The sequence below is a fragment of the Eschrichtius robustus genome, chromosome 12 (assembly GCF_028021215.1).
Source record: "Eschrichtius robustus isolate mEscRob2 chromosome 12, mEscRob2.pri, whole genome shotgun sequence".
In the NCBI taxonomy this organism is placed as follows: domain Eukaryota; kingdom Metazoa; phylum Chordata; class Mammalia; order Artiodactyla; family Eschrichtiidae; genus Eschrichtius; species Eschrichtius robustus.
Genome location: NC_090835.1, coordinates 85,366,659 through 85,389,874, shown reverse-complemented (window position 1 = coordinate 85,389,874; position 23,216 = coordinate 85,366,659). Strand labels below are relative to the sequence as shown.

Below are 23,216 nucleotides of genomic sequence, written 5' to 3'. Positions count from 1 at the left end.
TCTCCCCACCACCTCGCGGGGCTCGTTCTCCCGCCTCCCGGCCCCAGCGCACGCGCGCCCCGCCCTGCCCGCCTTTCCTCCCGCGCCCTCCCCTCTCCTTTCTCCCTCTCAGAACCTTCCTGCCGCCGAGTTCGGACCTCGCTGCTCCAGCCTCCGGGCCCCGTCCCATCCTTCCAGCCTGCGACCAGCAGCAGAGAAAAACTAATTACATATCATTTTCTTGCCCCGTACACACTTGTGAGGCGAGCAAAAAGATTACAATAAATTTTAAAAATGAGGGAAATCGTGCACATCCAGGCCGGTCAGTGTGGCAATCAGATCGGTGCCAAGGTAAGGATTTTTAACCTCTTTTGACTATATTTATTTTTGAGAAGAAAAAAATCCAGGTAAATTATGACGAATGGCTCTGGGACATTCGCATCCTCCATTCTTAGTCAGGCTTTGCCCCTTAAAAGTTGTATGTATATATAATACACGTTTGTATTATGCAAAGCTGGGATTTGCTTTTGAAAAATGGGGAATTTTTCTTGGCAGGCTCATTTTGGGGAAGCTGTTAAAAGCACCCTTCAGGTTTAGGGGGCGGGAAAACCGAGTTTCTGTAAAATTTTACTTAAAAAGGGCATCTGCTAACGGTCCGAGGACCCGGGAGCGAGGGAGATGCGGAAACGGCCCGAGACAAAGCGAGATGAGGTTTTCCCCATGTGCATCCCCCTTAGCGGGGCTTCGGAGGGCTAAGCCGGAGGGGGAAGGGGCGAGGCTGGCGGGCAGCTGCAGAGAGGTCAGATCCAAATGTGGGGGACACGATGCGCCAGGGTGGGCTGCACTACGCGATATCCTTTACAAAAGATCAGGTGTCTCCGGGCACCCGCGATCCCCAAGGGGCGGTCCCCCAGTTTTTCGTGCATGGAAGGCTAATATGTGCTGGACTAATTTCAGTTTCTTTCATTTGCCCTTAACCGAGACCCTTTTAGGGCGTGAACAGATACGGAGAAAGAGCGAGGGGAAAGGGGGAGTGCTTTCTTTAAAAGGGCTCCTCAGGGCCAAAGAGTAGGACAAAGGAAGAAAAACCTCATTTAAAGCAAGGGGGTTAAAATTAAAAGCTAAAGAAGAAATAAAATTCCGAGGCCAAGGGGGAGGTTTTTTTTTTTTCCTTTGCGCGCGGTTACAGTGTAGCGGGGGAGGGGCGGGGAGGAAGCGCGGCTGCTACGTTAGAGCAGAAGGGCGGGACCCTGGCGCGCTGGGACAATGCGGCCGGGCCAGCCGGCTGGGGGCGCGCGAGCCCGAGCCAAGTCCCGCCCTTACCGCGCGGAATTCGCGCTTCGGCCCCGCCCACGCGCGGCGCCTCCCTTTGTCGGCGGCTCGGCGCGCGCCTGCGCCGTGGTCACGTGCCGGGCGGGGTGGCGCCTGCGGCAGTGGCTCCTTTCTCCGGCCCCCAGCTCTTTGTGCCCTGCGAAGGGGGGGGCGGGGAGGTGGCGCTTCTCCGAGAAAGTCGGCCGCCTCCATGTACCAACCTCGGTGCCTGCGATCGCCGGGACCTTCCACAGCATCTCACATCCCAAGCAGTGAAAGCTGCAGCTTTCCCGCGTGTGCAGGTGTTTAGGCTAAGGGTGTGGTAGGCAGAAGGAATGCCAGGCCCTAGGGGAGGGCCCGCCACAGGCGTATCTGGAATTAAAATGGCGGTAGAGGGCGTATAATTGGCTGGAACCTGAGCTGTTGAGGACCCATTGCTCTCCCCCGGCAGTTCTGGGAGGTGATCAGTGATGAACATGGCATCGACCCCACCGGCACCTATCATGGGGATAGCGACCTGCAGCTGGACCGCATCTCCGTGTACTACAATGAAGCCACAGGTGAGGGCAGGAGGCCGTGAATCACGGGTCCCATCACTCCCGCTTTTCTGGGGTCTCTGCCTCCCTGGGAAACCCTTTATCCCCTTTGAATGAATCCATTCTCTCCCTTTGGAGGCCTTTCATTTCCCCCATCGGGGCTCAAAAGTGGCTCTGCTGCCACCTGGTGGCAGTGCCTGGAATCACTAGTTTGGGTCCCCGGCTGCCTCCCAGCCCCCAAATATTTACCTTTATGTCTGTCAGTTTTTACAATGCTACTTTATTCTCTGTAGGTGGCAAATATGTTCCTCGTGCTATCTTGGTGGATCTAGAGCCTGGGACCATGGACTCTGTTCGCTCAGGGCCTTTTGGTCAGATCTTCAGACCAGACAACTTTGTTTTTGGTGAGTTACACACACAATAGTAGATACTTATTCAAGTTATTTGGGTGCAGCAAGAGTTAGGAAATGATTGTACTGAAGAACTTATACAGGGCTGTGTTTTGAAATCTAACGGAGGATGGAGGTAGTGACTGCTTTAAATAGTAAATTGTGGGGGGGCGACAGGTGTATCACAGGAGAGGGAGAGAAGATACATCCACTGGCATTACTCCAAAAGTTGAAAGGTAGAAATGTGGCCATGTATCTTCCACACTTTACTAACCAAGCTTGCCTTCTGACCCCATTGCAGGTCAGTCTGGGGCAGGCAACAACTGGGCCAAGGGCCACTATACAGAGGGGGCCGAGCTGGTTGACTCGGTCCTGGATGTGGTTCGGAAGGAGGCTGAGAGCTGTGACTGCCTGCAGGGCTTCCAGCTGACCCACTCACTGGGCGGGGGCACCGGCTCTGGAATGGGCACCTTGCTCATCAGCAAGATCCGTGAAGAGTATCCTGACCGCATCATGAACACCTTCAGTGTGGTGCCCTCACCCAAAGTGTCCGACACTGTGGTTGAGCCCTACAATGCCACCCTCTCCGTCCATCAGCTGGTGGAGAACACTGATGAGACCTACTGCATTGACAACGAGGCCCTTTACGACATCTGCTTCCGCACCCTCAAGCTGACCACGCCAACCTACGGGGACCTGAACCACCTCGTCTCGGCCACCATGAGTGGTGTCACCACCTGCCTCCGCTTCCCTGGCCAGCTCAATGCTGACCTCCGCAAGCTGGCAGTCAACATGGTGCCCTTCCCACGTCTCCACTTTTTCATGCCTGGCTTTGCCCCTCTAACCAGCCGTGGAAGCCAGCAGTATCGGGCCCTCACTGTGCCGGAGCTCACCCAGCAGGTCTTCGATGCCAAGAACATGATGGCTGCCTGTGACCCCCGCCATGGCCGGTACCTCACCGTGGCTGCTGTCTTCCGTGGGCGGATGTCCATGAAGGAGGTGGATGAGCAGATGCTCAACGTGCAGAACAAGAACAGCAGCTACTTCGTGGAATGGATCCCCAACAATGTCAAGACGGCTGTCTGCGACATCCCACCCCGTGGCCTCAAGATGGCGGTCACCTTCATTGGAAACAGCACAGCCATCCAGGAGCTGTTCAAGCGCATCTCAGAGCAGTTCACTGCCATGTTCCGCCGGAAGGCCTTTCTCCACTGGTACACAGGTGAGGGCATGGACGAGATGGAGTTCACCGAGGCTGAGAGCAACATGAATGACCTCGTCTCCGAGTACCAGCAGTACCAGGATGCCACCGCAGAAGAGGAGGAGGATTTCGGTGAGGAGGCCGAAGAGGAGGCCTAAGGCCGAGTCCCCATCACCTCAGGCTTCTCAGTCCCTTCCGCCTTCTTCCTCAACCGCCCCTTTCCTCTCCCTCAGAATTTGTGTTTTCTGCCTCTTTTTTTTCCTTTTTTTTGGGGGGGGGGTTCTAGAACAGTGCCTGGCACATAATAGGCGCTCAATAAATATCTGTTGTTTGTTGAATGTCTCCTCTCTCTTTCCACTCTGGGGAACCTAGATTTCTGCCATTCTGGGTAACCCTGTATTTCCTTCTGGTGCCCACTCCTCCCATCTGTCCAGTTAACATTTCCCTCTCTGTTTTCAAGATAAACTCTCAAGAAGCTGGGTCTCATCAAATCCCATTCAGAACCATGTGCTGATAACCCGGATAGATGACCACCATCCTAGGCCCATGTGGTAGCCCAGGGGAAAGGAAACCAAGCAGCAGGTAGAAGTCCCTACCGGGAAGGGGTGGGGTTTTGGAGAGGGGCATCCAGGCTATTGAAGTCCTAGTTTCCAGGTATCTCTCTGCTCCTCTCTCAGCTTCTGGGGAGGTGTTAACAGTATTATCAACATTTTCAGTCTCCCTCCAAGCTCTGTCCTGGGCTCCTTCCCTCTTCCACTTTACCTCCTTCATAATGTTGGATTCCTTCCTTTCCCCTGGTCAGAAAAGGGGATCAAGAGGAGCAAGAGAGACTAGTCTCTAAGCCTCCAGAAAGCCCCTCCCCAGCCCTGCCTTTCTTACAGAAAAAAATGACTATCAGCCCTTCTGTACCTATATGGAAAGCTATGTGCTACCACCTAGATGTCATTCCCCAGAGAGGGGACAGGACACCCTCCATCTTTTGGCAACACCTCATCTCTTACTTTTGCTACTGCCTTCCCCCCTACCCTTGGTTTTGTCCTATTCTACACTTCAGATTTCTATTGTGTTGAACTTGCTGCTTTTTTTCATATTGAAAAGATGACATTGCCCCAAGAGCCAAAAATAAACGGGAATTGAAAAAAAAAGTTGCGAGATGTGTGCTCATTCAGGGAAAGATCGCTGGTGGAGGCATGGGGCTCAAGTTCAGTTATATAATATATTCTACTTCCCATAAACTGATGAGAAGAATATCCTTACACCTTAGTCCCTGGTACCCACCACCTGTACCTGTCTTAGTAACTGGGGTAGGTATAGGCCCAGATGCAAGATCTAGGGACAGAAAAGGGAACTGAGATGAATGTCACATGGTTGCAAGATCAGCATCCCCTTGAACAATCCTGCCCAGATGTACTGAACCAGAATGGGTTGGACCCCAGCAGTCTGTTTTTAACAGTGCTCCAGAAGAATCCCGAATGCAGACTGCATCCAGGGTTCCTTTCTGTTATGGGTAACGCTGATGTCTGTAATCCTGTGGATTTTCTCAGCCTGAGGCAAAAAATCACTAGTGAGGGATGTCACACCATGGTCCCATTCTAAACTATGTTCCATCTAATACCTCATGCTTCAAGGAGCACAATGTAATAGTCTCAAAGCTGCCCTGGAAATTTAACAAATGTAACAATTTCCCTTGGCCGTATTTTCAGTAATTCTAGGGACTAATGCAATTATTGATACTGCTTCCACTTCAGCATGCTTTGCTGACTATAAGGAACTTCAGGGTTGGGAGGGGGATTAATTCTATAACAACATACAAGTAACTACTGCCTCTCTCCCATTGTAAAAAGCCTATTGAATGCAAAGGCGAAAGCTACATTCTAGCATTCATTTTGAATTAGTTCTGCTGTATTAACTGTTCATAAGTATCAGTACTTATTAATAGCAATTTATTTGACAAAGTTGAGAACCTGCAGACCACCCCTCAAGGCTTGGTCAAGGAAGAATTCTGGACAACAGGCTCAGACAGTAGATTAAGTTAAATAAGTTGGGGGTGGGATCATCAGAAGGCTGGCATGGGACCCCTGCGGGACTGGCAGTCTGCAGTACGGGGCTGGAAAAGGGAGCAACCCTTCCCTTCCAAGGCAAGGGACAGGCTATTTGGCAAGGAGAGACAAGCGGTGGAACTCCGCTGTCAAACGATGTGCTTGGGGAGCCAGCTGAAGTGCATGCAATATTGGGACCATTCAGGCAACTTGAGTTATGAGGCTGGGCATCGCGAAGGTCGAGGGCTCAGGCTGTTCTCAGAGGCTTGTGGTTCACCTGGCAAAAGACAACAGTGATGACTATGGGAACCAGGTGCCCTGCTCTCCCAGGCTCCCATCTGGATGAACAGGCTGCAGGGAGGACGCATACTTCCGTGAGTATTCTAGTTTTTTCTGGTACCCGACCTCACCCCCTTTGCCAAGCGGTCATTTGGATTCTTGTATAATAATGAATGAATTACTGCAAAGGGGTGAAGGGAGCCAGATCCCTGCTTGCACAGGCCCTCCTTAGCTCCCAATTATCCACTACAGACCTCAAGGAGACTCCAAGGAACCCAGCTCGAAGGTAACTGATTCAGTCTGGTGCTTTTATTTATATATGCATTTTTTATTTAACACACTCTTTGTTTTGTTTTTGTTGTTGTTTTGGCTGTGCAGAATGCGGGATCTTAGTTCCCCGACCAGGGATCGAACCCACACCCCCTGCATTGGGAACGTGGAGTATTAACTACCGGACTGCCAGCGAAGTCCTTTAACACGCTTATATAGTACTTACTACATGCTAGGCACTGTTCTAAACACTGCAAATATCTACTCATTTAATCCCCTTAACAATTCAACAGGGTAGTTACTTTTATTAACCCAGTTTTAAGGTGAAGAAACAGGTGCAGAGAAGATTAACTTTTCCAAGGTCACAGCATGCATTGGGGCCACGATTCACACCAAAACAGTCTGGCTCTAGGTCCTACTCTCTGATCTCTACCATAATCTACAGGTGAATAAACAGGCACCAAGAAAAGCAGTGATATGCCTTGGAATTAATTGTCAACAGGCTGCAGCTAGTTCCTTCTACTAGTGGGGTGACCAAGAGCACAGGCTCCAGAGATAGCTGGCCTGGGTTTGAAGCCCAGCTTCACCAGCTGTATGACATGGGCTAAACTGGAAGTTCAGTTTCTTTACTTTGTAAAACCCTACATACCCCAAAGGAAGTTTGATTTTAAAAAAATTTTAAACCATTTGTGTAGAAGCTTAGCACTGTGTCTGGCACACAGAAAGCAATTAATAAACGTCAGCGGCCCCCAGGCCTCCTGGGTGCTGGCCCCATGCTAGGCCTGCTGCATCACATGCCATAAGAACCTGGCGATTCGGCTCCACAGCCCCCACCCTAGAAACCCTCACCTGGGAGATGCTGATGCCTGTGAGTCTCTCCACGCTCTCCGGCAGGCGGCTCAGGATGTCCAGCACTTCCCCGGTCACTTTGGCCGCCCCCATGGCCCCACTTCCACTGGACACCAGTGTGATCTTATTGGCCGAGGTCAAGGGACCACTGATCTCCTCTGCCACCTGGTAGGTAAGATGCCCACTCAGCACCTGCAGTCTGACCACACCCATCCTAAGACTCCTTACTCTGGGTTTTAAGATCCCTGTCCTTCACTTTTGTGAGGATCACCCTCCCTCACTCTGGTCACTGGCTTGTAATTCTCACCCCGAATTTATGGCCCCTAGCCTGGTTCTCTCCCAGCCCCTCATTTCCCCCACCCCTCATTCCCTCTTCCTGTCCCTCCGCTGCTTTTGTCCACATGACCCCCAGACCTGGGGCAGCTTCTCCAGCAGCATGTCCAACTGAGCAGCCTCCTGGTACAGCTGGAATGCCTCTGCCTTCTTGGCCATCTGCTCAGCCTCGGCCCGGGCTCGGGCCCCTACGGCAAAGGCCTCGGCTTCCCCACGCATCTGAGGAGGGTACAGGACGCCTGGGGTACTGATGGCGGTAGTTAAGGACAAGAAATCCCAGCACAATCCCAGCACAATCCCACTCCCTCCACAAGCCGGCAAGAGCCACCTGCTGACTCACCCGCACAGACTCGGCTTCTGCCTCTGCCTGCATGATCAGCTGGGACCTGGGCAGAGAAGGGAGTGGAGGGAGGAGCTGAGGAAGAGCCCTCGCTCTGGGAGAAAGACTCCACAGGAGGAGTACAGGTAAAGAAGGCTTCAGCAATTCGCCTGGGGGCGCCCAGGTGGTGAAGGAGCCGCAGGGGGCCAGGAAGGGGTGTTTACTTCTCTGCCGCTGCTAGGCGCTCCAGCTTGTAGCGCTCGGCTTCCGCCGGCTTCCGCACGCGGGCCTCCAGCTCCTTCTCCCGGCGGGCGATCTCCTGCTCCTGCACTGCCACCTGCTGGGCCCGCTCCACCACCTGCACCTGGACCCGCTGCTCCTCGATCTGCTGCTTCGTCTTGGCCACCTGGGAAGGAGGGATGCTCAGAGTCAGAGCTGAAGAGCAAGCGTCGAGGAAGCAGGCAGGGAAGCTAGGGCCGGGGCTCCAGGGCGGGATATAAAAATAGAGCAGGGGGACTTCCCTGGTGGCGCAGTGGTTAAGAATCCGCCTGCCAATGCAGGGGACACGGGTTTGAGCCCTGGTCTGGGAAGATCCTACGTGCCTTGGCCACAACTACTGTAGCCCACGCACCTAGAGCCCATGCTCCGCAACAAGAGAAGCCACCGCAATGAGAAGCCCGTGCACCGCAACGAAGAGTAGCCCCCACTCGCCGCAACTAAAGAAAGCCTGCACGCAGCAAACGAAGACCCAGTGCAGCCAAAAATAAATAAATTACTTACTTAAAAAAAAAAGACTTGATATTGTGTCAATTCAAAAACATTAAAAAAAAAAAAATAGAGCAGGCACATGAAGGTGGTCCCAGTGGGTTCAGCCTGCCCAAGGGAGTCCATTTCCCGTACAGATCCAAGGCATGGCCTGGGGGGCGAGGGGGGGTGGCCTGATCTTCCCTATCAGAGCCAATAGCAACGGTTAGGGCTGTTCCCCACGTAGTCTCAGCTTCAGGGCTGGATAGGGCTGGAACCCAGCCGCTGTTCTCCCTCAGGCCAGGTGAAGTATCCCTCCACTGAACTCCTATCACCTTGTTTCTTCACCAAGTCTCCCTCTAGAGTATGAACACGTGGTGGGCACTGAGTGCATGGTGGCCATCCTCCACCTCCAGTCACGCTCAAATCCATGCACTTCTCTCCATCTGTGTGGCGGTTACCTTAGTGCAAGCCACTGTCAACTAACTCCTGAAAAGTTCTCTCACCAACTTTTTTTTTTTTTCCTCTCACCAACTATCTTTTTGGGGGCTGTGTGTGTGTCATTTTTATCTTTTGTATGTGGTTCAAATTTTTAAAAAAAGTAAACAGTGATAAGCAAGCCTTCCTCCCACCTATTTCTCAAGCCACCTGGTTGGTTCACTTCCCCTGAAACAACCACCATGACCAGCTTGTCGTGTATCCTTCCCGGTATACTGTAAGCAACTACAGGAATATGTATACATAGACTTCCTCTTACTTAGGCAGATTTCATTTTCTTATCCCTTGCAGAGTAGAGGGATCAGAAGGCTCTTGCCAAGATGTCAGTGAGGAGAGGTTCGGGGGAGGAACACACTTCTTGCTTCATTGCTCTGGCTCAGATGTGCACCATCTTCCCTGTGGGGCTCATCAACACAAGAGATGGTGCCCCTGCCTTTACAGTGAACACCCATCTGTTCACTCCAGAGGAAGGGTGCTTCTGGATGTGGCACCCTGTACTGTCTTTGACCCTAAAAGTTCAAACCTGTTCCAAACTGGACTAGTTGCTCTTGGCCCCCATGTGAAGCATCACGGTGTTCCTGTGTTGGAGCCTACCCACCCCTCCTTCTCTCTCTTCTTCAGACTCAACCTCCGGCAGCTCCCTCAGAAAGAGTATGTGGAGGACTTCCCTGGTGGCGCAGTGGTTAAGAATCCGCCTGCCAATGCAGGGGACACAGGTTCGATCCCTGGTCTGGGAAGATCCCACATGCTGCGGAGCAACTAAGCCCGTGCGCCACAACTACTGAGCCTGTGCTCTAGAGCCCGCGAGCCACAACTACTGAAGCCTGCGCGCCTAGGGCTCGTGCTCCACAACAAGAGAAGCCACCACAATGAGAAGCCCGTGCACCGCAACGAAGAGTGGTCCCTGCTCGCCGCAACTAGAGAAAGCTCGCGTGCAGCAACAAAGACCCAATGCAGCCAAAAATTAATTAGTTAATTAATTTAAAAAAAAAAAGAGTTTGTGGGCAATAAGTTTTTTCAGATCTTGCTTCTCTGAGATTTTCACTCCACTCTTTTTTTTTTTAAACTATATTCTCAATTTCTTTTTTAAAATAAATTTATTTATTTATTTTTGGCTGTGTTGGGTCTTCGTTTCTGTGCAAGGGTTTTCTCCAGTTGCGGCGAGCGGGGGCCACTCTTCATCGCGGTGCGTGGGCCTCTCACTGTCGTGGCCTCTCCCGTTGCGGAGCACAGGCTCCAGACGCGCAGGCTCAGTAGTTGTGGCTCACGGGCCTAGCCGCTCCGCGGCATGTGGGATCTTCCCAGACCAGGGCACGAACCTGTGTCCCCTGCATTGGCAGGCGGATTCCTAACCACTGCGCCACCAGGGAAGCTCCACTCCACTCTTCTATTTGAATGATGATTAGGTTGAGTACAGGTTACTAGGTTGTTATTAATCTTCCACCAGAATTTTTAAGGCATTGTTCCAGGGTCTTCTAGCTTCTTGAGAAATCTGAAGTCATTCTGATGCCTGACCCTTTGCTTGAGATCTGTTCATTCTCTCTGGAAGCTTTTAGTTCTTTTCTTTATTCTCAGTGTTCTGAAATTTCACAGTGATGTTCTTCAAGGTAGATGTTTTTCATTCACTGTTTTGGGCACTTGGTGGACCATTTCAATCCAGAAAGTCAGATAAACATGTTTGAATCTTTTCACTGATGATTTCCTTCTGATGTTTCCTTCTGTCTTGTTCTATTTTCTGGGAAATTTATTAGAATTTCTCTTCCACTGTGATTTTTTTTTCTTTCAGTTCTTCCATCTTATTAATTTCTAAAAGCTTTTTGTTTTCTATGTCCTGATTTCCTAGATGTGAATTACTCTCTTATCACTGAGGATATTAATTTTTTTTTTTAAGCTTTCTTCTCCCTGCGTAGTATGTATCCTTCAAATTGTTTTGCTCTGCTTGTGGTTTTGGCCTGTCTTCCATGTTGCAGGATCCCTCATATGTCAGGGATTCCTTGCTTGTCTGCTCACAGGGAGGAAGGTCTGAAACACTGAAGGGAAACTCTGGGTATGTGGGTGAGGCTCATTGGCTTTGAGCTTCAATCTAGGCTTACCTAGGCAGTTCATCTGCTGAGGAACCTCAGATTCAGGATCTTCAAGTCATTCATCTTGGATTGGTCATGTTCCCCAGAGCAGTCTTCTGATCTCTTCTTTGGAAGATGGGGGTTCTGAGAGGCATGTGGGGTGAGTGGTTAGGGGAAGTGGTCAGTATTCAGCATTCAATAGGCAGACAGTCTCTTCATGCCTGTTACTGGTTAAGTACTTAGGCCCTCACCTGTGCCTGGCTGGCCCCAGGTCATGTCCTCTGGTCTACTCTCATCAGATAATAAACCTCCAGAAGTCTACTGGGGCAGAGAAGGGAGCATTACCCAGAGGCAGGGAGCCAGAGCGCTCTGAGAAGTCACTTTTCACCTGTTTCTCCTTATTTCAACAGTCTTCATCACAGCTCCAGAGGCCCCTGGTGCTGCCAGCTCCTGAGCCTCAGATCATTTCATTGTTTTCTCCCCTGCAGCTTTGGGCTCAGCTGTCTCAGACCTCCTTGGTCAATTACCACGGCTTTCCAGCGTCCAAAATGATGCTATGGTTTCTGTTGCTTCTGTTCCTATTCTTTCCATCTATTTTTTTTTTAATCACCTTATGTGGATTTAGTGAGGTTTTAAGAGGGAGTGCAATTAGCTGCATTTATGCAATCCATCATCTTTGAAAAACCTTCTAACTCATCTCCCTGCTTCCTCTTTTTTTTTTTTTAATTTATTTATTTAATTTATTTATTTTTGGCTGCGTTGGGTCTTCGTTGCTGTTCTAGTTACAGCGAGCGGGGGCTATTCTTCATTGCAATGCGCGGGCTTCTCAATGCGGTGGCTTCTCTTGTTGCGGAGCACGGGCTCTAGGCGCGCGGTCTTTAGTAGTTGTGGTTCGCGGGCTCTACAGCGCAGGCTCAGTAGTTGTGGCGCACGGACTTAGTTGCTCCACGACATGTGGGATCTTCCCGGACCAGAGCTCCAACCCGTGTGCCCTGTGTTGGCAGGCGGATTCTTAACCACTGCGCCACCAGGGAAGCCCCCTTCTCTTCTCTTTTGACAATCAATTCTCCACGTAACAGCTGTACTGATCCTTGTAAAAATGTAAATTAGACCAGAGCACCTCCCTGCTTAAAGTTCTCCAATAGCTTCCCATTGTGCTTTGAATCTTCTAAGTCTCCATCATGGCCACCCGAACCCTAGGAGACCTGGTCCCGCCTGCCTCTCTCTACTCACAGCACACCAGCCATACTGGATCAGAAACCTCCTTTCTGTTCCTGGGACACGCCGAGCTCTTTGCTACATCAGGGTCTTTGCATGTGCCAGTCCCCTGCCTAGTCACTTGCCACATATAGCTATTTAAATCAAAATAAAAAATTTAAAAATTCAGTTCCTCAGTCACACGAGTCACATTACAAGTGCTCAACATCACAGCACAGATATAGAGCATTTCCATCATTTCAGAAAGTTCTATTTGAACAGCACTGGACTAGAATGTTCTTGGCCCACAACTCTTTACATCATTGGCTCTTTCTCATCTTCAGGGTTTATCTCATGTATCACTTCCTCACCGAAGCTTTCTCTGATCACCCCCGACCTAATAGAGTATCCCCCCAGTAAAGTACCACCCATGTATTTCCTTCATAACACTTCATGTAATTAGAGCCAGTGAAGGTTATTTGCTTATTAGTGGTTTCGTGTATTATAATGTAAAGCTCCATGAGGGCAGGAATCTTATTCTGTCTCATTCATACTTATATACTCACCTCCAAAACGATGCCTGGCACATAACAGGCATTTAACAGATACCTGTTGAGTAAATCCTTATTTCCCCAGCACCTAGCACAAAGCCTGGCTGGCACAAAATGAGGAACTAATAAAAGCTGAACAGAACCCAAACCAGCCCAGCCCTTTGATGTGCAGACAAGGAGAGCCATGTTGAGAAGAAGATTAAGGACCTTATCCTTGGGTGGGTTAAGTCCCACCCAAGCTGGTGGTTTCCACTATGTTAATGCTTCTCAAACTCCCATGTGTATCAATACATGAATCACCTAGGGATTTTGTTAAAATACAGATTCTGACTTGGTCAGCTGGGCTGGAGCCTCAGATTTTGTATTTCTAACAAGCTCCCCAGGGATACTGATGTTGCTGGGAGGCAGACCACACTTTGAGTAGCAAAGTACTATGCCACACTCAGGTACCTGTCAAGCCATCCAGGGATTTAACATCATAACTAAAGATGTGTTGCATTTCATAATTTCACCCTGCACCAACTCTTGGCAAAGATGAATTTCATAATATTGCTACCCTTTGGGTAAAGGTCTCAGAGTACAGTTGATTCTCGTTATTTATGGTAGTTCTGTTTTATAAAGTAGCCATAAACACTGAATTAACAAAACACTTATTTTGCTCCTAAGGGAAATACAGGTTTAGGTTCCTGTGAGCCTCTGGTCATAACAGATAAACAGATCAATATATATCCTTTTTTTTGGCCGAGATGTGCAGCATGTGGGATCTTAGTTCCCCGACCAGGGATCGAACCCGCACCACCTGCACTGGAAGCACGGAGTCTTAACCACTGGACCGCCCGGGAAATCCTATATATCCTTGTTTTATGTGTTTCTGCTTAAAGATACCATATGTAACATATCTGTTGATTCATTAACAACGAACTCATGGCCAGCAGCACTGTAACTCATACCTAAAAGAAGCTTATCTAACACACATATCTTCTCCATCAGGCACATCACAGCCTTCTTGCACTTAGGAACACTAGACGGCACTTCAGCACTACATTTGGGGACATTTTAAACTGTGAAATCACCAAAAAAAAGCACAAAAGCGCAAAAAATGTGGCAGTGAATATACTATGAAAATGACACTGTTTACAGTATGAGCCGAAACAAGAAGGCAGAACATCTTCTTGTTCAACCTCAACTGGGAGGCACATATCAGGCAACTCAAAGTTTTCTCCACTCTGCGCATGTTTGCAAATGGTCATCAGTACAAAAAATACTGGTTCTGAGATAACCAATAAATTTTAGTGATGAGGCAAATTCTCAAATATGGGATCCACAAACGATGAGGATCGACTACACCTCCCTGCATTTTCAAGGGCCCCCATGTCTCATTTTGTGGGACTCAAAGCCCAAGTCCACGTTTTCCTTCCTCACGCACTTCTGTGATCACCAGGGCTGCTGTGGGCCCACGGAGTACCCCTGTGCAAATTAGAAAAAGGCACCCCTTCCTCTGGGTGGATGCAGACCCATTCACCCAGGCCCGATGTGGAGCATGGTTGGACCTTAGCTCTGGTTCACCCCCTCATCCAGGTGCCCTGGCACAGGGCACAACCTGCCCCAAGCCCATGATCAGCCCTATCGAGCGCATCCTTTCTAGGCCTTTTCTTTGCTTTTCAGCTGAAACGTTTAGGTCTTTTAAATCTTCCTCATAAGGAGGAGTGGGGTCCGAAATGGAGGGCCAGAATAAGGGGATCAGAGTTAGAATATGAGAGACAGTGGTGGCCTGAGAAGAACGGGGAGGGAGTGAAGTCCAGCCTGGCCACCGGGCCAGCATGGGGGCTCTGACCTGAAGCTGATAGGCCAGGTCAGCCTGTGCTCGGCGGGTGTTGACCTCAATGTCATATGCAGCCTTCTTGAGCTCGTAGTCCCTCTGCGCCTTGGCCATCTCGATCTCACTCAGGTACTGAGCAGACACCTTTTCCTGCTTGGCTTTGGCCTCCTGTCCATGCAGGCAGGGAGTCAGAGTAGGGAGGGGAAGGCCCCAGGGAGAGAGCCTGCTCTCCACCAAGCTCCTCTGTCTTCACCCCAGGCCCGGCCTCATTTATATCTTCTGCCAACCCTGCTCCACCAGCCCCCATGCCATCCCCTCTCCCACCAGGTGCACAATAAGCCCACGGTGACCAAGCAACCCCCAGATCTCTCACCCGGATCCCAGCGTCTCTCTTGGCCTCCGCTTCCCCAATCCGAGCATCTTTTTGGACTTGAGCTGTTCGAGCCTTCCCCAAGGAGTGCAAATAGTCCTGTGGGAGAGTTGCAGATATCACAGTCCTCGGGAAGGTTTAACAGATGGGAGCAGGAAAGCGGGGAGAAGCAACTGCCTAGGTTTACCTGATCGTCGTGAATGTCCTTCAGGGTGTAGCTGACCACGCTGATGCCCATGTTGACCAGGTCTGAGGAGGCCACTTTGAAAACCTGCTCTGAGAATTTCTGCCTGTCCTTATAGATTTCCTAGGATAACACGATGGAGGGAAGAAGGAACGTAAGCTCTCAGATCCTCTGACCACTGTCTCCTACAGACTAGCTCGGTCCTTAGGCCCCTCTCACTCTGGCATCCCTTCCAGATCTTTCCCTGCCCTCAGGCCCACCTCCACAGTCATGTGGGCCATGATAGCCCTCTGGTGGCCCTCCAGCGTCTCCAGTGCGATGTGGGCAATCTCAGCCTCCGTCTTGCCCAGGAACATCTGGCAGGCAGCTGCCAACATTTCCTTGTTCTGGCCCTGAATTTTCACCTGTAGCCAGAATAGGATTAGGGAGGGTGTGGTGAAGGTCTCATGAAGACAGGGAGGAAGCAGGGAGAGTCAAGTGCCTTGGGGATCCCTGGAGAAGCTGAGACTAGCAGAGAAATTTCTCCATAGGCAGAGGTAGGGAAGGCCATGGTCAGAAGATTCTTAATGTCTGGGGACAGAGAAGGTGATGGGGGAGTGGACTTTGGGGGAAAGGCTCTGAAAGCCTCACCTGGGCAATGCCAGTGACTGAGATGGGGACCCCATGGCGAGTGTAAACCTTTTCACTCTTGACATTGAGGGTCAGTGTGTTGAGAGAGATCCTAGGGGAAAAAGAAGGGGTGGACAGTGTGAAAAGGAGAAAAGAGAGGAAAGGGGGGTTCCCTTTCCCTAGTTCTCTTGTTACCTACCTTTGGATTTGCTGGATGCAGGGCAGGACAAAGACACGTCCTCCAGCCACCATGACTGGGGGGCTCCGGCAGAAACCTGCACGGTGAGGAGGCAATGAGCTGTGGTGGCCGGTGGCCACAGTGGAGCTGGAATGTGGAAGACAACTGGGGAAGGGAGGGGGGAGCAATCCCCACGAAGAAATCTGGGCGCTGGCAGGAGCGGCGGGCAGTGTAGGCCTTGGAAGCATAGCGGCAGGGAATCACCACAAGTGGGTGGCTTGCAGCCATGGGGGTGGGGTGGGCAGAAGGTCTGGTGCTGGGGAGCTGGTGGGGAGAGGGGGAAGAGACCTCTGCGGGGACTTGGGGGTCACTGGCTGAGCAGAGAACAATACTTACCGGAGACCACCATGGCCTCGTTTGGGCCACAGGTGAAAAACATGGCTCAGGCTGGAGCTGGAGGAGGAGGAGAGAAAGCCTTTGCTGATAGCAAGGGGCACTGTGGAGTCCACAGGAGTGAACCCTTTCGCTTTCCTGTCAGTCCCGCCCCGCCTGCAGACAACGCGGCCCAGTCCCTTCCGCGCCCACGGATCCGCTAAGGCTTTACCCTGTGAAATTTCGCAGTCACCCAGCGACTCCCAGCCCCTTGCCGCGCCCCACCTTCAGTGACGACGGTTTCCCCCTTATCTGATAAAGCTCTCCCGGCCCTTGGAGACCCCCAGACCCTTGCGCCACCGTCCCTGCTCCTCCACAGCCCGATTCCATCTCCCCACCCCACCCCCACCTACCTTCCCGGACGCGGGCAGCGGCCTGGCCGGGGTCCGGGGCAGGGTTGGGACGCGCAGGGGACCTGTGAGCCGAGCAGGGGCCGCTCGCGCACAGCCTGCCTGGGAGCTGGGCCCGCGCTGGCGCCCTTGCCCCCCACCAGGCCGCACCCTGTCGCTGCGGCAGACGCGACCCCGCCCCCGCGGCGGACCAACCGCCCCCCCTCGGCCCGCCCCTTTCCCAGCAGGCCGCGCTCCGGTCCGCAGCCCGCCCGAGCGCCGGCTCACCCGGGCTGCCGAGCCAGCCCGGGGTCGGGTGGAGCGGCCCCCAATTCGCCGCCCTTCCGGGGTCCGGAGCCCCGCCCAGACCGCTCCACGCCCCGCCCTACGGGACGTGACCTCAGCGGGTCTGGCACCCCGGGGCAAGGGAGATTGACTCACCTCGGATTTGCCCCTCGAGAACAAACTGGGAAAATCGCAGACTGGGCAACGTACGACAACATCCGATTACCGGATGCTGGGTTCCGTGACTCGGGAAAAAGGGGCTCAGGGGCCCGGGGAGGAGCGCTCGCTGGTGACTTGGCCGCGGCTCTTCCGGCCGGGCCCAGGCGCTTGAAGGCCATGAGGAATGGGGGACCATGCCTTGCAAAGAGACACTCACATGACTGCTGACGGTAAATCAAGTTTATTTGTGTTCACAGAACATACCTGGCGACCGCATAGCCGCCCCCTGACAGCCCACCGACCCCGCAGCCACCCCTTGGGGGCAACTTCGAGGAGATCGAAGGCCAAGGACCTTATTCTCAACGGTCCGCCGAAGCCTCACACAGTAGACCCGCGAGTTGAGATGCTGGAGGGCTGAGTATGTCACCCGCTAAACCTACTACGACCCACCACCGTCCTTGACTCCCAGCCCGGGCGCCTTCTCGGACCCGGGTTTCCTCCATCCCTCTTCCCAGCCTCGCTCAGTTCTGGGCGCCGGCCTCCACCAATCCCCCAGAGCCCAATAAATACCCAGAGATCTGCATTTGCAGCAAGGAGCACGTCTCGCACTCCTGCATAAGTTAAAATAAATATTACATACACCCCTCCATCACCTAGGGGGACATACATAAATACATATAAATATTATTAGAAGCAATGAGAAATAACGACGCTCTCCTTCCCCACCCGGCCTAGCCCCGGCATGTCGGTGCCTGTCTCTCCTAGGCTCGGGCTGGCATCTCCGCTGTAGTGTTCTGAGTGCGAATTGCCTTGGGAGTCCCAGTTTGGGATACGCTCTCTCTCGCACCAGGTACACCCAGTGTTTCTTGGTTTTTCAGATTCTTCTGGGGGTGTAGGGAGTCCGGTTAGAAGGCGGCCGGGTGTTGCTGGAGAAAAGTGCTTAAGTCCAAAGCGTAGTCCGAGGGCTCCGAGGTCAGATTAAGGGGCTCGAGGACCGGGGACGCAACGGTGGGCGCGGGGGACTGCGCGCTGGGGGTGTCCTCCGGGACCAGGGGTGTCGACACACCCTCTTCAGCCATCAGGATCTGGCAGAAGATGATGGTGAGCAGGAGAAAGAGCAGCCTTTTGGCAGGGTTCGGATCCTCGACTGGCAGCTGACGCCGGACCTGTGGGGAGATAACAAAGGCAACAGGTCAGGTCGGGGCCCCGGCGTCCGGCGGTTCACCCTGCTCTTCCCCCGGGCTGTCCACTTCGGCGACACTCACCACTCGTGGGTAGAGGACCCTACGGCTGCGCTTTCGGTGCCCGCGGGAGGCGCTGGGGCGCGCAGCGGGGGCCACCGCAGTCTCCGGGAGAGGGTCGAAGGTGAAGATCTCGGGACCGGAGCCTCGTTGGGGTCCCGGGCTGGTGGAGGGGACCGGTGTCGGAGCCCGCAGGACGGTCATGGTGGGAAGGGAGCTTCGAGAGTGACACATTGTGCTCTGAGCTGAAGGACAAGTGGCCGCGTAGTCCTGCAGAGCTAGTTTTGTACCCCGAGAACTGGGCGGGCCCTTCTCAACTCCACCCGCTGCTGGGAGCGGTTGGCCGGTCGGCTGGAAATTCCGAAGTTTAAGCAAAGGAAGGGGGGTGGAGACTTGGCCAGTGCAACCGTAGGCACCCAAGTGTGTGTCGTGAGTGTGTGAGTTGTGAGTGGAGGCGGGTAAAATTCCGGACTGCGGGCACATGTCGGGACATGTGGCAGCTGGAGAGGGGCTCACAGACAGTTTGAGAAGGTTCAGCCACAAGCCCCATCTCTGGAGAGGCAGGAAGGGTTACATAAGGAAGTCTGCCCATCCTACTACAATACTGACCCAACAAAGTCAAGGAACCACAGTTACAGGTGCACATTCACAAGTTTGTAGGAGCACAGAAAACACACAGCCTAGGAGGGAAGTCACTACAGAAATAGCCAAGATGCCTAAGAGAAGTGAACACACTAGCACACACAGACGGACACAACCCTGCCTGCTTTAGCACACACACACACACACACACACCACATTGTAGAGGCGGAAAAATTTCTCCTTCTAGTTTCTTTGGCTGGTCTAATAATTAGACATAAGACAGATTAACAGGAGAAAACAAATTTAATTGCGTACTTACAGGAGCCCATGAAGACTTGAGACTCAAAGGCAGTCAGGCAATTGAGGCTTACATGCCATCTTGAGCTAAGGAATGAGAAAGAGGCCTGGGGCTTGAAGGGGAGGTGGGTAATTCACAGGAAGATGATAAAAGCTGATGTTTGCTAATTAGATGTTTGCCCTGCTAAGCAGGTAAGTCTTTCAGATGAAAGCTATCTCTGGGCCAGGCCCCATGCCTAAATTATTTAGGCAGTTGTCTGCGGGGGTCTTGATTTCCTTCAGCTCCAAATAATCCACATGCCAAAGTGGCACATTTTGGGGTGGCATATTCTGCTCCCCTTCAATATGCACATCACACACACACAGAACAAAGGTGCAGAGACTGCACAGGGGCAACCCAGCAATGTGCAGAAATGTTCATACATGGCTGGAGCAGAGGACCACAAAATACAAAGGTGAGAAGTTAGCAGCCATCTGGATTTAAGTTTATGTGAAGAACATTTAAACTGTGAGACATTATGCAAATGTTGTGGTAATGATAATTACACAAGAGAGAATTGACACATTTTCATAACTGCCTTAGAGAAAGCTGCTCATGGACACAGAATTTAACATCTTTTGAGCACTCAACAGGGCCAGACACCCTGTTAAAAGGTACTGTTGAGTACTGAGGTAGGTTTCAGCATGTATGCTGCTAAGCGAGCCAAGTGCTTTATCTAAAGCAAGCACATCAGGTTCCAAGAAAATGGAAGACTAAGTATAAGGGGAACCCAATAGAGCTGCTGTTCCTGTCTGTCTAATCAATCACATGAGGCATCAGGGAAGAATGGCATTTGAGATGACCTTAAATGGTGGGTGGGATACCACAGAGTCAGATGTGGAAGATGACTGAGAAAGAGAATGGAATCAGCAAAGGCCTTGAGCTGGAAAAGTACAGGATGTGTTTGGGGAATCACAAGAAAAACAAATCTCAGGACAAGTTTCCCGTAATGGAGTAGTGTTGAAACCCAGCAGGACCCTGTGGGGCCCTCCTGGGTACCAAAGCCTTTCCATGTCCCCCCTAGACCTTCCCTGGGTTCCAAAGGACAGATTCAAACAGTTGCTGATTAGGGAAGGAAGGGAATGCAGAAACAGGAGGAGTAGTCAAGAAACAATAGTGCAGGACTTCCTTGGTGGTCCAGTGGTTAAGACTGAGCTTCTACTGCAGGGGGCGTGGGTTTGATCCCTAGTCCGGGCCAAAACTTTTTAAAAAAAGGAATGTTGCAGATAAAGCAGGGGCCTGGTTCCTCCTCAAGGGATATACATAACAATATATCTTTGAGTTCTTCTCCAGGAACTAAGGCCCTCACTCAATTGGAGGATGGTAACTTCAGGCTGAGTACAAGATTCCTGGAGCACCACCCTGTTACCTCACCACCAACCAATCAGAAGAAAGTCACACACCCTGCAGCCCACACCCCAAATTTTACCTATAGAATCTTTTCCCCAAAAAACTGTCAGGGAGTTTGGGGTTTTTTGAGCACAAGCCACCCATTCTCCTTGCTTGGCCCTGCAATAAACCTTTCTCCGACGTTTCAGTTTATTTGGCCTCACTGTGCATTGGGCACATGAACTTGTTCCATAACAGTATCTTCAAAATCTCATTTCTTCCTCTCCAAACTCATTTTTACCCCTCTTCTCCTCTTGTGCTGTGCTCCAGCCACCCAGGGCCTCCTCCTTTCAGTTCCCAGGACTTGCCAAGCTCTTTCTCACCTTAGGTCCTCTGCTTAAATTGCTCTGCCCTGGCACTTGCAGTTTTTGGCAACTTCTCATCCTCATCATAAACAGGAGGGAAGGGGGCAGGGCGCAACCTTTAAAAGAATGACATAGCCCTTGAGGATCCAAATTTTGCCTTTAAAAACTCTTCCCTGAAAACCATCAGGGAGTTTGGGGTTTTTGAGCAAGAGCCACCTGTTCTTTTTGCTTGGCGCTTGCAATAAACCTTTCTCTGCCCCAAACCCAATGTTTCAGTTTGTTGGGCCTCACTGTGCATCAGGCACACAAATCTGGGTTCGACAACAGTGGGAAGTGATGATGGCTGGAAAGGAATTAGGCAGTGAGGAGAGCTTAGCTGTCAGGCAGGGGACTGGGTTTGAGCTTGTGGGTCATGGAATGACATCAAAGGAGGGCAAGTTCAAAGCTGGGAACTGAGTGGGACAAGGAGTATGCTCTGGATGGGGAAACACTGAGGCAGAGACAGGATACTATTGGAGAGGCTTGGGTAGGAGGAAAGGGCCTGAAATGGGCTATGACATAGGGAACACAAGGAGGGGTGGCTTTAAGAGACATTCTTAGCGTAAGATTACCAGAATTTAGTGATAAGACAGGTAGCATTAGAGTCAGGGAGCATGAAGGGACCAAAGCTGTCTCCATGGATTTGAAATGCATCTGCCACAGAGATTTGTACCAGATCATATTATGCCTGGTGCAGAGGATGAGAACACGTATGAGCTCTTTCATTAAAGGCTGTGTCACACATGTCTTTGTGTCTTCCACAGAGCCTAGCAGGGTGCCTTGCATGTACTAGTTGTTCAATAATCTTGATAAATGAAAGATGAAAATGCAGAACTAAAAAATGCACATATAGTATACATACACTGGCTGGATCACCCCAAGATTTTGAGACAGGCATACACTCCTTCAAATCCCACATATGAATTTATAACCTCTTAAGAAAAGTTGGGACAAGTCTTACACAGACACCAAACAAAGAACACCTAAGGGCATTTCTCAGCCAAGGATGTGCGGGGTTGCAAATAAGGGGACAGCCCACAATTGGGCTATAAATAGAGACATTATTGCTGTATATACTATTGCTTCCTGGGCTTATATGTTGCTTTATTTTACACCCACCACTCCTGTTTAAGCACACTAGAAACTTTCAGCATTACACACTTCTTCCTGATGAGGCATAAAACACACCTCCTCTACAAACAAAGGCACATCCTTTTCCCACACCTGCCTTTCACATCTGCCATCATCGTTACATTTACACCCAAGCACAGTGAGCCTACCCACCCACCTACACCCTCATTCCAAGGCAACCTGCACACTACACAACGATCAACATAAATACATGACAATTTACATGTGTGGACAGGCTCACATGCTCACACAGACATAAACTGGGGATGGGAGAGATAGTGATGATGGAAGAAAACTGCTTGGTGGGAGAAGGGGAGAGTCACCCAAGGTTAGGAATGCATAACTTGTTTATGATGGAAAATTTCTCCAGGGCATTAGGCGGGGAGGGGAAATGAAGGGGACGTCAGGATCCTGTTTCACACTACCTCCTATATCTGGAATCCGGGCCCCAGCTGGACCTAGTTATCCTCACTGTCCTCCTGGCACAGAGAGACCTTTCTTTGTGGCAAAGTCAGAATGGGACCAAGAGAAAAACCAGAGAACCCAGACGGCTCACCATTCCTTCTCAACCAATCCCATCCCGATTCTGGGACTCTCAGAGAGCCAGGGCTCTGCCCCACCCCCTCCCTGCCGCACAGGAAGCTGGGGAAGGTTGAGAGTGAATCATTAAGTCAATGACAGGGTGCAGGGGTGACAGCTGGGGGATGAGTTAAGGCCAGAAAGGGCCAGGGGCTGAGACCAGCAGCTGCACGGGTTCTCACTGCCCTAATACTGGGGAAAGGCCTTTGCCCCTTTCCACTTCCAGCTCTCCTCATATCATCCCTATCTGCCCAAGATCACCAAGTTCCTTCATTCCCCTTCTTTGACCTGTGTTCTTGACCTCCCACTAACCTCTTTCTTAACCCCTTGTTTGTTTTCTTGTTAATGCTCACCACGGTAGGGAATCATTTTACGTATTTGTTTACTTTTTGTTGTTGTGTCTCTCCCCCACTGGAATATCATCTCCTCGAGCATACAGGACCACATCCTCCCTTTTTCCTCATGGTATCTCTGTGGTTTCTCTAGTACTTGGCCTTTCACCCAGTAGGGGCTTAATAAATATATATTTTTAATTGAAGTATAGTTTTTTTACAATATTATATTAGTTTCAGGTGTACAACATAGTGATTCAATATTTTATAGATTGTACTCCATTTAAAGTTATTACAAAATAATGGCTGTATTTCCCTGTGCTGTACAATACATCCTTGTCGCTTATCTTTTTTTTTT

The 23,216-nt window shown here is 51.1% G+C and overlaps 3 protein-coding genes across 3 annotated transcripts; 1 reads left to right on the top strand and 2 right to left on the bottom strand.

The window, feature by feature from the left end:
- Nucleotides 1-92: 92 nt before the first annotated feature.
- TUBB (tubulin beta class I) lies at nt 93-4,561 on the top strand. Its single transcript, XM_068559293.1, has 4 exons — nt 93-330; nt 1,742-1,850; nt 2,120-2,230; nt 2,517-4,561. The coding sequence occupies exons 1-4, from the start codon at nt 274-276 to the stop codon at nt 3,572-3,574; spliced, it is 1,335 nt and encodes a 444-aa protein (XP_068415394.1). The 5' UTR covers nt 93-273; the 3' UTR covers nt 3,575-4,561.
- A 781-nt stretch (nt 4,562-5,342) lies between these two features.
- On the bottom strand, nt 5,343-16,666 carry FLOT1 (flotillin 1). The gene is made up of 13 exons (XM_068557542.1): nt 16,504-16,666; nt 16,115-16,171; nt 15,740-15,815; nt 15,562-15,652; nt 15,192-15,335; nt 14,935-15,054; nt 14,751-14,846; nt 14,393-14,545; nt 7,730-7,911; nt 7,527-7,572; nt 7,268-7,405; nt 6,854-7,018; nt 5,343-5,732 (listed from the first exon to the last, which is right to left on the bottom strand). Exons 2-13 carry the CDS (start codon nt 16,155-16,157, stop codon nt 5,703-5,705), a joined length of 1,284 nt encoding a protein of 427 aa, XP_068413643.1. The 5' UTR covers nt 16,158-16,171; nt 16,504-16,666; the 3' UTR covers nt 5,343-5,702.
- A 482-nt stretch (nt 16,667-17,148) lies between these two features.
- On the bottom strand, nt 17,149-18,452 carry IER3 (immediate early response 3). The gene is made up of 2 exons (XM_068558984.1): nt 18,189-18,452; nt 17,149-18,089 (listed from the first exon to the last, which is right to left on the bottom strand). The coding sequence occupies exons 1-2, from the start codon at nt 18,396-18,398 to the stop codon at nt 17,829-17,831; spliced, it is 471 nt and encodes a 156-aa protein (XP_068415085.1). The 5' UTR covers nt 18,399-18,452; the 3' UTR covers nt 17,149-17,828.
- Nucleotides 18,453-23,216: the final 4,764 nt, after the last annotated feature.